The sequence below is a fragment of the Ipomoea triloba genome, chromosome 12 (genome assembly GCF_003576645.1).
Source record: "Ipomoea triloba cultivar NCNSP0323 chromosome 12, ASM357664v1".
Classification (NCBI taxonomy): domain Eukaryota; kingdom Viridiplantae; phylum Streptophyta; class Magnoliopsida; order Solanales; family Convolvulaceae; genus Ipomoea; species Ipomoea triloba.
This window is the reverse complement of record NC_044927.1, coordinates 18,611,989-18,627,191: the sequence shown is the minus strand read 5'-3', so window position 1 is coordinate 18,627,191 and position 15,203 is coordinate 18,611,989. Positions and strand designations below refer to the sequence as shown.

The following is a 15,203-nucleotide window of genomic DNA, read 5'->3' as shown; positions in this document are numbered from 1 at the left end:
ATATATATATATACACACTATACTATACTAATAAGAGCCAAAGAGAGTTAGCCCTAAAATGGGTATAAAAAATGCCGGTCAAATTATTTAATCAAATAGATGGTTAAGATAATTCAGATTAATATTATTAATAGAGATTATCTTATTTAACCTTACTTTTATGATATCCGTTAAGTTTTCTGTTAAATATTCTCTTCTACGTTAATATTTCGTTAACTTTTAACTTACCCATTAATTTCTATAAAAAAACGTCTTAGGTTCGAACCTCATCTCAATCAAATTTGACATAATTAAGTTTCTCATTCTATTTTACTCTTATTAAATTAAATAAATTAGTAGCTACAACAAAAAAAGATACATATGTATTTCTTTAATTTAGAATTATGTGTCTACAATACCTTTATTTGAAAAAATTATTCATTATAAAAAAATTAAATTAAATAAGAGAAAATAATTTCATTAGTTATATTTTCTTTATTTTCTCTCATGCAAAGATTCTTTACATTCGAATTTATCAATTGATATTCATTACATTATCCATTATCTTATTTTTACAATATCTTGTAATTAAATATCAAAGTTATAGTACAAAATAATGTTATATATTCATTTACCAAGTATTTTATTAATACTATGAAATTTTTTTTTAAAAATAATTTGAAGCTAATTATATTAACTACTTGGGATTGGTTGACAAAGAGAGTACTCAAATAATAACTCAACAAATTGAAGCGGAATCACTCTATTTTACTCTTATTGCATTAAATAAATTAGTAGTTACACCAAAAAATGATACATATGTATTTCTTTAATACCATGAAAAAAATAAAAAAAAATAGTTTGAAACCAATCATATTAACTACTTGGGGGATTTGTTGACAATGAAAGTACTCAAATAACCCATTACCCAGCAAATTGAAGCGAGAAACTACCTTTTAATATATTTGGAATACATAATATTTTAAATTTTTATTAATTTATTTATTGTTTTTTCTTAAACTAGAGATTTCTTTATCCACAATAACTCATTCAACAAAAATTCGACATTCAATTACCCATGTATAAATATAAACATTGAGCATTAACCCATTCGACATTCAATTACCCATGTATAAATATAAACATTGAGCATTAACCCATTGTGTTTCCAAATGGAACCTTTTTTTTGAGTACTACTGACTCTATTACAATGCAGTATCGCACAAGAATCAGTAGTGCCTCCACTGAGGCTCAAACCCACCACCTCCCATATAAAGGAAAGGGTTTGATGCTACTGGACCACAAGGTCCTTGGCTTCCAAATGGAACCTTAGTTATTAATAGTTTTAATTTTTCGATTATAATAACTTTTTGTGCTTTGTTCATCGACATTAATTTATTTCACTTTTAATTTTTTTAATATTAATTTGTTTTTTTTTGAAATCTAATATTAATTTGTTTTACTTTTAGTTTTTAACTTCTAGTACAAAATGTTATTAAACAGAGTAAAATAATACTCCGTATTTGATAAAATTCTTATAGTAGGAGGACATTTTGAATATTTAGAATTTAGAGGGTATGTAACATATTGAATTAATATCATCTGAGATCCTTCAAGTATAGTAATTTTGTCCTATTTAATCCTAAATTTTTAAATTTATTATTCGTTGTTATTCGACTTTCAAATTGTTATCATTCGTGGTCCAACTATTAAATTTTAACTAGTTGGGACTGGTTAAATTTCAAAAGTTGAAGGAGTATGAGTAGTTAACTTGGATCACGAATAGTTAAATTTGAAAGTCGAAGAACAACAAATGATCAAATTGAAAGTTTATAATTAAACGTGACAAAATCACTATACTCAAAGGATCTCTTGTGGCATTAACTCGTAACATATTTAACCATGGAAGATTAAAATAAAAACAAAATAAACTGAAAATAACGGAAGTTGGTTGAAAATTACTAAACTTTTATGGGAAATATTGCAAAATTCATAATAGGAACGTCTAACGGCTGGGGTTCGTGCAGTTTCCTACGTGGCGTGGTGCGTAACAACAGCAGTGTCAATATTCTGCAGGTTCGTACTCCCACTCTCCACTGCAGTTTGGACTCTGTCCTCTAAATGCTCACTCCATTCTCTCCCCGTCTCCGGCACTCCACTCTGAGAATCTCTTATCGTTTTTCTCAAATTTTCCTTTACGTGCATCCCTCAGTGTAGCTGTGTAGGCATCTTAAACTTGTGCTATCGCTCAATTTTCAAACTTCTATGAGTATTTGAATACTTGAGCTCAACTGTTCTGTTTTCTCTTTGGAGGATATAGGTAAAACCTACGGTCTCTAATTCCAAATTTCTAGAGGATGCTTTTGCTTGGAACTTTTTTATGTTTCTTTTCGCTTGATCTTTGGTTTATAATCCCTGATCCTTGTTTGCATGTAGAATATACTATAGTGATGCGATATGTTGTGAAAGTTATATTTTCCGTAATTAAATTTCGCACCGTCATCTGTTCAGAAGCTGAGAAGGATTGGATGCATATTGCATGCATCATCTGTGGTAATTTTGGCAGGTGGTTGTTATTTCTTTGCACCTGCTAAATGCCCTGCTTCTTTAGTAAGAGAAGTTTTGGTGAAGGCAGGGCAGAATAATTAGGCATCTGCACTAAAGATTATCTTCTGTGTGTGTGTGTGTGTGTGTGTGTGTTTTTTTTTTTTTTTTTTTTTTTTTTTTTTTTAACTGGGTTCCCTAAACATTGATAAATGGCAGTTTCACCTGAGAAAGGGAGGTTTGCTACTATTTGATTTATTGAGTGGACCCATAAGAGTGTTGCATGTCGTTCTGACGCGATTTTAAGAGATTTCTGAAGGTAGGGCAGGATGCATACGCCTAGGATCTACAAGAGTTATGTAGCTAGCTCACAATTCAACTTTTCTTGTCCTAATAGATCAAAATATTTTGGGGGGATTGCCTTAAAATCCAAACATTTTCCCAGTTGTTTATTGTTGTATGTGCACAGAGTGTTTAAATTTGCAGGGGACACAAAAATGATGCACACACATATCTGTGCAGTGGGTTACTCTTTATATTTCTGTTGACATGCATTAAAAGGGTGTAGAAGCATACAAAGATTGCTAATTATCAAAATGTATTTTGAGTAAGTTCCAAGTTCTTTCTAACAACTAATTATTACCAAGCTTTAAGAAGATTCACAAGTTGATGTTTGCTTACTTTGCTATGCATTTTGCTAACTAAAATACTCGTTCATTGCTATTATTTTAATTTATGAAGAAACCTTATGTTGATTTTCAACACAGATTCTGAAGTCTGAATTTCTTAATCTTGTTAATTACAAGGTTCTAGTGTACCACTAATTAGTCAGTCCCTTTTGCTTTTCGTAAGATTGTAAAATGGATGTGCTTATTGTGTGCATGTCTTATCTTCTGTTAGAGAGCTTGGAATTCTTGACTTGGGGATATATTCAAACATGGTAGATCCTTTTCCTGTAATCAAATTTCATCATCCAAATTTCTCTTTTTTCGGATACCAAAGAAGAGCAGGACATTTTTTCAAAATTCTTTATTTGTTTGGATCTGTACAGGCCATAGATCCTTCTACCAAAGATATTGATGACATTGACTGGAATTCTGAAGATGATCAAGACATTCAGGATACAACTGGTGGAAGGAATGCAACTAGCAATGAGGAGGTAAAACTTAAGAGCTTGTGGTGATAGTAAATCCATGCAGTTTGTTAAACCAAATCAGAGTACTGAGGTTTGCTTTATTAATCATTAGAAAGCTGCCTATAACATTGCATGGATAGTAATCTCTTGCCAGTATGCTCTAAAACGTTGGCTTTAAGCTACACCATAGTGCAGGTTGCTGAAAGGTGAAATGTTATGACCTTGGCATTTCAGATGAATAATATGATGGGGGTTCTCCATTTTGGGATGCGTTATATTTCAAAATGAAACATTTGATATATGTCGTACATTGGTGCATCTTCTAATGTAGAAAATTAGTTCTTTTACATGGTAAGAAGCAGACAAAAATCTAGACCATCTGCTCATTGAAGTTAGAAAAATTGGTGTCGTGTCCAGCCTGATATGCTATTTGGTTTCTTCTTTGTCTTTCAAAGTGTCATGACTTAGATTCATCAAGAACCTAAATTGATTCGAAGTGTAAAAGTTTGTTCTTAATTCACTTATAAGAGAAGTGACTGTTCCCCTTCTCTTATTAGTCCTATCTCATAATGTAAACCATTAGAACTTATAAGAACTTATTAGTATGTTAAAAGACATGAGAATTTCTTGTTTGATTTTTTTTCCTTGCCTAAAAATGGTTTCGATTGTGGCCCTTTAGTCCCTTATTTTTCATTGAATTAATTTTCTTATGTTTGAAGGCAAGCTCATCATCTACTCCCTGCTCCAAGTTGATTCAGAATTTTGTTGGGATGGGATTTCCAAGAGAACTAGTTGCAAAAGCAATAGAACAAAATGGTATCTTCATTTTGATTGCATTAAATGGATACTTGTTGCTATTGGAAATTTTATCTGTGACATTTGCCATCAATGCACAGGAGAAGACTCAGAATTGATACTGGAAACTCTTTTGACATATTCAGTTAGTAATCCTCCTTCATTCTTCCAAGTTTCATTAACTTTCTTAATACATTGTTCTTTATCATTTAATGACTGTCTAGTTACAAGTCTTCAAGGAACATGCTTGAAGTTGGGGTATGCTGACTATAGAATAATTGATTAAAATAGTGTCACTTAGTTGGACTAGTTAAAACCACCTTTCGAAGTTTAATTGGTTTCCTATACAATGAAAATACTGGAGGCGATATGCCGATACCAACAGCCTCTGTAAGTTGCTAATTTCCTATAGCAAACATATGCCCCCAGAATGGTCTCGATTGAACCATGATTATCAATGTACCTATGTCCTTGCTCTAGTGGTTGTGAAAATAGACAAACATGATTCTATTAGTGTACCATCTTGCTCCATTTGCAGGGCAAGATACATCCCAACACTTCAATCCTTCTATTTGATCACACTTTTTTATTTTTATTTTTTATTTTATTTTATTTTTAAATTTTTATAAATTTCCTCTTCTTTGGGATGGGTCTTTCTCTGCAGGTTCTTGAGAATTCTTTAAGTGAAAATCCTTGTGCTATCTCTCCCCAACACAAGCCAGGTTTCAACAGTGATGAGAGCTCTTCAGGATATAATGAGAACTTTCTGGATGACTTGTCTGACACCTACAGTTGGTCAGAGGATGATGAGGTGTGTTTTCCTTGATCAATATTCTTATTTATTATCCATTCATATAGATGAATAAAATCCAATAGATTATCATTATGTTATCTCTACGACATTCAATATTTGGCTGGTGCTTACTGTAATAGTGTGATGTTTCTGTAGCATGTAAAATATGTTTTCCAATGCAAGTGATATGTCAAACTGTAGAACTCCTCATGAACTAGGAGCCTTGAAACTTGACCCCAAATGGATTTTAGATCTTGAAAAACTAATGGAAACTCACTAATTGGCCTATGTCATTTTGCAAAACTGAAAACTAAAGTAGCAGGGATGTTAGAGTAATAGTCTAATACTTCCAAGCTTGTCTTATATTTTAGTGGTCTGATGCAATAAATTGTGACAAACTATGTAGGCCTTTACTGTGAAATAACTCCTTAGACTATGTAGGTTTCTAAAGTCTTTACTCCTTGTGAATGTATCAGTTCTTTGGTCAGTTTTTACAGCCTTCTACCATAAAAATTGTTTCATTTTTTGGTAGTCAAATAGTTCTATTGAAAGCTACCACTTGCAGGAAAATGCAGATTCCTTATCTGACAAGGAGAGAAGACTATTGGACCTCACAAATATGGGTTACCCAATGGAGGAGGCTTCACTAGCTATGGACAGATGTGGTGTGTAGGATAAACAAGTTTATCCTTTGCATGCATTATCACGCTCTATTATTGTGATGATGGTCAAATAACTGAACGAGGCATTTATTTGCAGATTCTATTAAATTATTATGCTGAGATTTCTCTAACTAAAGAAGCTTGCTAGATGTCTTTTTCTGTATGGATTGAAGCTTGTTGGATTGATGTTTTGGTCATTTCATAGAAAATGGGAATTTTCACAATACCTTTTTGTATGCATCCTTGAAAGCTTGGATATTACATTTACTCTTTAAATTCAATATTTCTTAGCTTGGATTAATTTTTCTTCACTTTGCTGGCTAAAGAATGATGTGCTAGTTTCTTGTTCAGCATTGGATATTTGGATGCTCCTGTGATACTTTCTTGGAGTTTCTAAAGTTGGTTCCTTTTTTCTAGTATTCTTATTTTGCATCTTGTTGTCATTCACTTTGGTAGGTCCAGAAGCCACTGTGGCTGAATTGATAGATTTTATCTCTGCTGCTCAAGTGGCAAAGTCAGAATCTTTCTATTGGCAAGAAGATGATATCAAGGTCTGCTCTTCCTAGTCAAATGTTGAAGTGAAAAGAAAATGATTAGTTTTAATAGAAGTATAGTACTGCTTCGAATGGTATGTGCATCTTTCTAGCAGGTTTTTGTTAATTTTTTCTACAATGGATGTGTTTACTATTGTCACAGCCAAAGTTGAAGAATCCATCTAATGCAAATGATAGACATAAAAGGAGGAAGCTATATAACTATGAGTTACAAAGAAAGAAAAGACAGACAGGTGTCTTTGATGAAGATAATCAACCACTTCGCCTGCCAAAACCAATGGTTGGGTTTGGTGTACCGACTGAGACCTGTCCTACATTTCAGGGAAGGACTCTTTCCAGTGAAGCAACTGGTCCTCCCTATTTTTATTATGAGAATGTCGCTCTAGCACCAAAAGGTGTCTGGGAAACTATGACCAGACACCTGTTTGATGTTGAACCAGAGTTTGTTGACTCCTTGTATTTTAGTGCTGCTGCAAGGAAGAGGGGATATATACATAATTTGCCTATTGAGAACCGATTCCCTCTACTTCCACTTTCCCCACGCACCATACATGAAGCATTGCCCTTAACAAGGAGATGGTGGCCTGCATGGGATTATCGCACCAAACTTAACTGCATACAAAGTGCAGTTGGAAGTGCAAAACTAACAGAAAGGATCCGCAATGCCTTGGAAGATACTGTTGGTGAGCCACCTTTGGCAGTGCAGAACTATGTTCTTGAAGAATGCCGAAGATGGAATCTGGTTTGGGTGGGACTGAACAAAGTAGCCCCTCTAGAGCCTGATGAAGTTGAAATGCTTTTAGGGTTCCCAAAGAGCCACACAAGAGGGATAAGTAGGACGGATAGATACAAGGCACTTGGCAACTCATTCCAGGTGATTATATGCCCTCAATTATCTACTTCATGTTTTGTGTTTAAATTTATGGATCTCTTGTGAACTGAGTAACTAAGCAATACTTGGGCTAAAGTGATTGCCTAAATGTTTTTCTACTAAAACGGGTTCATCCTCACCACTAACTGCTATACATCTTTCATCAGGTTGACACAGTGGCGTATCATCTCTCAGTATTGAAGGAATTATATCCTAAAGGTATCAATGTACTGTCACTCTTCTCCGGGATTGGGGGTGCTGAAGTGGCTCTCCACAGACTTGGCATCCATTTGAAGAACGTAGTTTCTGTTGAAAAATCAGAAGTCAGTAGGACTGTGATGAGAAGCTGGTGGGAGCAAAGTAACCAAACCGGTAATCTTATCGAGTATGGTGACATAGAAGGGTTGGAAAGGGATGAGATAAAGCGAGTAATGGCTTCAGTTGGGGGATTTGATCTAGTGATTGGGGGAAGTCCATGCAATAACCTTTCAGGGAGCAACAGGGTGAGCAGAGATGGATTAGAGGGTAAAGAAAGTTCTCTTTTCTTTGAATATGTTCGTGTTTTGAACGTAGTTAAGGATAGACTCTAGTCTAATTTTGTTTGACTAATACTGAATTCTCGAGTCTTAACTCTAGCTTTAAGTAGGCCAGCTAGACAGCTAGGTTGTTTTCATATGTATATACTCTCTACATACGGACATGGTTTTATCTCATTTTCACCGGAAATTAAAGCCATCGTGCTTGCTTTATATCACTTTTTTTGGGTGGGGTTTCGAGTATTCTGGTCCCTTAATATCCCAATGTTATACCATGAATTAGGGTTCATATAATTATATTGCAATTGTGAATCTTGATAAAAAAAATCTTGTACCTTTAGTTGGGACTGACACATAATATGATAGTTACAGGTACAGAAACTGTCTAACTACATATGTAAAATCTAAAAGTTATTTTTGGATTAGGTCTACAATGAAAGGTAGACACTAGTCCATCATATAATTTGGCCTTAATATCTTAATAAGCATATTGACTCTGTTACAATGCAGTATCTGTTATCGCACCCACCTCCTTTAATGTGGGAGTGCAATCGGGTGCCACTAGACCACAAGGTCTTTAGCAAGTTATCCGTTATAAGAAAATGAACTTATTGGTCTCTTATACCTATATTTACATTGAACAAATATTGTATATAATTTAATAATATGGTTTATATAATTAATTCAGAATAGATTCATGAGTTATTTATGGATAATATTTGATTTATCATGTACTATAGATAGGGGGCATAAAAAACTTGAAAATATTGGATGGAGAAAAATTTATGAAAAAATTGTTGTGTTGAAAATATTTGTGGAGAAAAATACATTATCTTAAAAATTTCTAATTTTTCTTAACAAATTAGAATATTTAAGATACAAGAAGAATGTCAAACTTTTAAGGTTGCTTTTCTAAAAAGTTCACCAAGGGTGTAATTTGAGATTTTTGTCTTAGAAACCACTCTCTCGTAAGTACTGTAGTTATTTAGTCAACAACAAAGAATACACACAAAACCGTATCTTGACAACTTGATGGAATCCTCTTTTTATATCCACTAGTATTTTCACCCGTGCGATACACGGAATGGATTTGTTATAATATATTGAGAATATTTTGATCGATATGACGATATATAATTATATAAATTATAACATCAAAATATTATATAGTGCAATTGAAAATATGGTTTGGATCGATTATGTTTTCTGATGTTATCTTTGCTTGAATTCGAGCAAATAATTGCTGAATTAATAGCTAATGTGTAGATGTACGCATGCAGTGCTGAAACAAAAGTAAAAACAACAGTGAACGTGCTAGTCCCACAGGGTTATCGACTTATCGTCGACCAACTCTCCCGGAGTAAAAAAAACCGTGAACGTGCTAAAGGCTATATGTATAATGTTGAAATAAATAAGACATCCTAAAAAAATACATACTGAGAATCTTCAATGACGAAATCAATCAACTTTGGAGGTTTTTGATTGAATTGGATTACTTTTGGCTCAGTAATGGAAACTACACGGCCAATCAAATCTGCGAAAACCAACCAAACCATTTTAAGTTGACAGTTATGAATGAATTATTAGAATATCAAACAGAAATGCAAATATCACCCAATATAGAACGGAATTGTAATAAAAAGTTACCAATTAGCTTATTGCTATCCACACCTCCGAGAGCCTTCAACGACCCAAAATCATTGAGTTTAAACATGTGTTTGGGAAAATCGGATTCATCTTGATCCGTAACGCTAATCAGAGTGTCATTGTTTACTTTCATGATGTATTTGTACTCGCACGACTTAAACCTCATACGACATGTTTGCACAACAAAATTGTGAATATCATAGACTTTCCCCTTCCTTCAAGAGTTTGTTTAGTTTTTTGACAAATTCTCTGGGGATTTGTAAATAGATGCAAATTTCTCGAGGAAATTACCTATAAATATTAATAAATAAATAAATAATATAAGCTTTATAGCCTTTCTTTCATGAATATATTATTAATACTATTGAACACCATGATATGTTCAATGGTTATTATATTCATCAATTACATCTTAGAAAATGTACATTATGAATCAGGTAATTAAAGATGTCCAAAAACATGGAAATTGAAGTTTTAGGACATTTTAACATTTTAAAAAGTAATAATTTGTGGAGGTTGAAGCAGAGACTTTTTTAGATCAATTTACAAATAAACAGTTCATCCACATTAAAATTCCACCATTGAACAGAAGATAAAATAATAACCTTTAAACATGAAGGATGCTCAAACTAAATTTAAATTTTTTTAAATGAGATGTTATCATAGTGTATAGAAAATGTAATCATACTTCCTAAATATAAATGAAATAAAAACCACTTTCAATGTAATCAAAACACTGAGTCATAACAGTATTCACATTGAAATTTAAATTTTATGATCTACATGTATATATTATGTTTTTTTTTTTTTTTTTTTACATAAAATTAGTTTTGATAGTCAAACTGCAAATTAAACTATATTGATTTTACCAATCACTAAATTCTAAAATGTTTCAAATATACTTGTATATATAAGTAAAACTTTCATCTAAATCATTTTTTTGTCAATATTTCATACATATAAAGCAAGTTTCTGACTACTATGAGAAGTTAATAATCTTGAGTCTAACATACAACATAAAGCATTGTATGATAGTAGGTAGTTAACATTGATGTTAGACCATTAAAGCATATAAGCATGTATCGATCGTGTTTCTAAGCTTTCAAAATTCAAATCATCATAATGGCATCAGACAAACAAAAATAGGCAAGAATTAAAGAAAACATGTGATGTGCAAACCTCCTTTAGCTTGAGGTGGTGTGCTCAAACTCAAATGTAATGATGGGAAAATATTTATACTCGATGAAAATGACAATGAATAAAGGTAAGCAACCTTAATTTAATTTGGTGTAAAGAGAATAAAACTTTGTCCAAATTTGATTCACTATATAAGACAACCTTAAAATACAGTAATACATGAATCAATATAAGCACATGGAGTCATGAAATAAGCACTCGAGTGTTTGTTGGTTTATAGTAGATCGTTGATATTCCCTGTACAAATAACAAAGCATCAACCGGTGCCTTATTATAGAGTTTTTTCTCGCCCTGGGGATAGGTCGGAGGTAGAGACGAAAACAGACTCCATTACTAAACAATAAGGAAAAATAGGAGAAATACCAAAGAAGAATATAATAGAAAATAATCAATAGTAGAATTGTTCTATGGTTTTGATAATATTCATAGTGCAATTTTAATAGTCAAATAACAACCTGTATTTTATACAAAATTATGAATTACCAGTTCTTTACCTTTTTTTTTTTTTTTTTACACAATCTTCCTTATATTCATATCCATTACATTTATTAGAAATTTTTCTAACATTATGGCTGCTTGAATTCCAGATCGTTGTTGTTGTTGTTATTAAGTTAATTCCATATCCTTATTATTATTTATTAGTAATTTTTGGTAGGAATTTTTTTTATTAATAGTATAGATTACGTTGCAAGGAAGTATATGTACTGTTTTATTACAATTAGTAATTTTAATCTAGAATTGTATTACGAATAGGAAAGTATGAAAGAATATATTGTATTAGGAATTGTATTACCATATTTTAATGCACAATTGTAGTACGAATGAGAATTGTATTACCATATTTTACAATAGGCAAAAACTTGTGTGAGACCGTCTCACCGTGAGACGGGTCGGGTCAAGATGAAAATGTAATACTTTTACGCACAAATATCATACTTATATGCTCAAATGTAATACTAATTAGAAATAAATTTTTTGTTACTTATAAGGGTAAATGTAATACTTTTAAAGAAAAATACAATACTTTTACATTTCGATTTCAAAGTATTATATTTTTCTCAAAAGTATTATATTTCCCCTTAAAAGTAAGGGGCACTTGTCAACATTACTTATTATGAAAAATGTAATACTTTTTCTCTTATAAGTAACAAAAATTATATTCCTGATTAGTATTATATTTGAGCATATAAGTATGACATTTGTACATATAAGTATGACATTTGCATGTTGCTCCGACCCGACCCGACTCGTCTTACGAATAAAGATCCGTGAGACGGTCTCACACAAGTGTGACCCCATTATGCAAACCTTAATAGTATAACAGTGTTTTGGGTGGGAAGTTAAAATGAAGGATTTTGTTTTTATTAATAGTATAGATTATAAGGTATACTCTCTTCAATTCCCATAAATATTAGTTTAATAAAGAGAGTTTATTGGAAGTTTTTGTAACTCTCACTATCATTATATTCATAATGATAACAATAATTTGATTTCAATATTTAAATTATAGTGTAACCAATCAAGAATTCATTATATTATTAAATATAATAATTACAACTTCTAGGAATCTGAGAAGTCATCCAAAGACTAGCCTTCCGAGAAGACATCCGAAGAGTAACTTCCTGAGAAGTCAACTTCCGAAAAGTGAAACCCAATTTCTCTAAACAACTTCTCTAACTTCTCTAAAACAAATTCTCTTAACAACCTCTCTTAAATCAACTTCTCTAAAACATTGTTGATAAATCAAAATAAGCTTCCTACCAAACATAAATAATATTTTCAACACCGCCACACCAAACATAAATAATATTTTCATCCTCATATTGAATCAAATCATCACATTCTTCATCACTCCATGTAAATGCACCCATGGATTTTTTTTTTTCGTTTTTGAAAGGTTGGACATTTAGATTGGATATGGTTGTAGCCTTCACATTTGTGACACTGAATTTCTCTATTGACATTCTTACCATTATTGGATGAAGAATTCTTAGATTGTCCAGTACAAGAGTATTGACCAGACACAAAACTAGAGACACTATCCTTTGAAGTATCTTTCGTACCTTGTGTAAAATTCAATTTACTTTGCCTTCTGAAATTGAATTGTGGGTCTTGAATGCAAGCAAACACTTAAAGTTCTACTCAATTTTAATAACAAATTAACTTATCCTTCATTAAGATTAATTTAATAAATAAAAAATAAAATATAAGAAAGAGTAGAACCAGGACACAACACTTGGTAACGCAGTTCGGAGCTAAAAATCCTATGTTCGCGGGACAACTCATGTCATCCCAATCCACTAGATGTTCACCAAGATTACAGGGGTTTGCATGACATAATCATATACAAAAGGTCACAACCTAATTGTAACACCCCGTAAATTCGTCCAAGCCTTGAGACCGGTAATTATTTTTCACCAGGCAATTTATTCAATTTAATTGGGCTTAATCTTTCCGATTGATATATATATATATATATATATATATATATATATATATATATATATATATATATATATATATATATTTATTTATTCTTGAAGGATTAATTCCTTACTAGCTAGTAATATAATAAATAATGTGTGACCCATTTTATAGGAGCCCATTATTTAATGTCTTCACCCTAGTATGATACATACAAGATATGTGTGATGATCTTTCCCTACTAATATAAAAGCCTTGTACTTACAACCCTATTCCTCTTTTCATCATCCTGCAAATATATTTCATCCTATTCCTTTCACTTCTAAAGAACCCTAAGTAAATCCTACACTTTCTTCTTCAAGATCCAAGATCAAGTTTGCTCTTTTAGGATTGATAAGGCTTGGGTAAGTGTTTATCTTTAGGAATATACCTTGCATCATGTTATTTTCATAATCTTTATACAAGTTCTTATGTTGTTCTTTTGGGGATCTTTTGGGAAAAAGATGATCAAGGTGGAGGTGAAGCTTTGTAGGGAGTTTTGAGGGTTCTTGGTTGAAGTGTGCTCCAAAGAAGTAACCATCATGTCCACTAAAATCTGTTTTACCCTCTTAATCTATGAATATTATTTGGTGTATTGGAATCCTGTGAAATCCTTTGCTGCTTAGCCTATTTTTGGTTGTCTGTGAAATATTTGGATGGATTTACGAACTTGTGTTCTTGATCCTTTGCATCTTGATGTTTATGAACATTTGTTGGTATGGATTCCATGTTTATTTGGATTCTGGGAGATGTAATCTGGACAATCTGATCTTATTTTTATATTCTGGAAATGAACATTCGTATTCTGATCTGAGTTTGGGAGTAGTGTGTTGGGTTTGCTCTTGCGGTGCACCGTAGCGGTATAATGTGTCCCGCTAGAGTCTTCTGCAAGGGTGTGTTAGTAGAGGTTGGCGGGGGAAGGTCTTCCGCCGGTGTACTCCGTGTGCTTCTTGTGGAGAAGGGTGGCGGAGGGGGCAGTTCCGTGATTGTGGTTCTAGTGAGTTGTTATGTGATCTGTTGTCTGTTTGTTCCACCTTTGATTCTGGATTTTGTTGGGATACCTTGTTGAGTATTTTACCATGTTTCTGGAGTGTTTATTCACATCTTTTGGTTCATTATATGAGTCTATTGGTTGGTTGTATTCTTGGTTGTATTCTTTGGGAGTTAGTTGTGTTCATAATCTGAGATGAACACTGTGAGTGGTTTGTTCTTGGGTTGAGTTTGAGGATGGATATGGAGTGGTGGATCCATGAGTATCTTTTGGTTGGTTGTGGGTGAACTAACTGTGGACATTATCTGACTATGTGGGACTAACTTTGGGCTTTTGCCCCTGTGATTGGGTTTTTACCCCTGTGATTGGGTTTTTGCCCATGTGATTGGGTTTTCACCCCTGTGATTGGGTTTTTACCCCTATGGTTGGGCTCTTGCCCCTGTGATTAGGCTTTTACCCCTGTGATTGGGCTTTTGCCCCTTTGATTGGGTTTTTACCCATGTGATTGGGCTTTTGCCCCTGTGATTGGGTTTTTACCCCTGTGAACTAACTTCGGGTTTGGTGATTGGTGTGAGAATTGGTACTTGGGTTGGTAGTTAAGGTTTTGTGCTTATCCTTGGGTTGAGGTCTACTTGGTTCCTTGTTGACTCTTGAGTTGTATCATATCTTGTTGATTATTGGTTATTCTCTGACATATATCGCGGTTTGGTTGTTCCTTATGCATATTCGGTTGAGTTTGTGATTCGTTTGGATATTGGTATTGTTGGAAAGTCTTGGTTTATCCTTTATTCAGCTTGTTATTGTTGAGTATCCGATTTTAAATGCTGAACAGTTCGTCGGTGTATATATTATATATGGGTGCGTAAACCTATTTACAAACTTACTATATATATGTATATCCTTGCTGGTGTGGATGGTGGTTACTTAGCAGTCTTTTGCTAATGGTTTCTTACATGTTTTCCAGGTATGGAATAAGTCTAAGCGAGAGTGCGTTAGAGCTTATCTTTATGAGGCGGCTTAGACTAGTTTATATGTT

At 33.0% G+C, this 15,203-nt stretch overlaps 1 protein-coding gene across 2 annotated transcripts; it reads left to right on the top strand.

The window, feature by feature from the left end:
• The first annotated feature begins 2,130 nt into the window (after positions 1-2,130).
• On the top strand, positions 2,131-8,060 carry LOC116000262 (DNA (cytosine-5)-methyltransferase DRM2-like). 2 transcript variants are annotated; one of them, XM_031240306.1, is made up of 10 exons: positions 2,131-2,299; positions 3,424-3,463; positions 3,575-3,682; positions 4,378-4,474; positions 4,555-4,598; positions 5,118-5,264; positions 5,812-5,911; positions 6,365-6,459; positions 6,605-7,336; positions 7,501-8,060. In XM_031240306.1, exons 2-10 carry the CDS (start codon positions 3,461-3,463, stop codon positions 7,921-7,923), a joined length of 1,749 nt encoding a protein of 582 aa, XP_031096166.1. In that variant the 5' UTR covers positions 2,131-2,299; positions 3,424-3,460; the 3' UTR covers positions 7,924-8,060. The 2 variants fall into 2 exon arrangements, with proteins under 2 accessions (XP_031096166.1, XP_031096167.1); XM_031240307.1 differs by having other exon boundaries at positions 2,160-2,200.
• Positions 8,061-15,203: the final 7,143 nt, after the last annotated feature.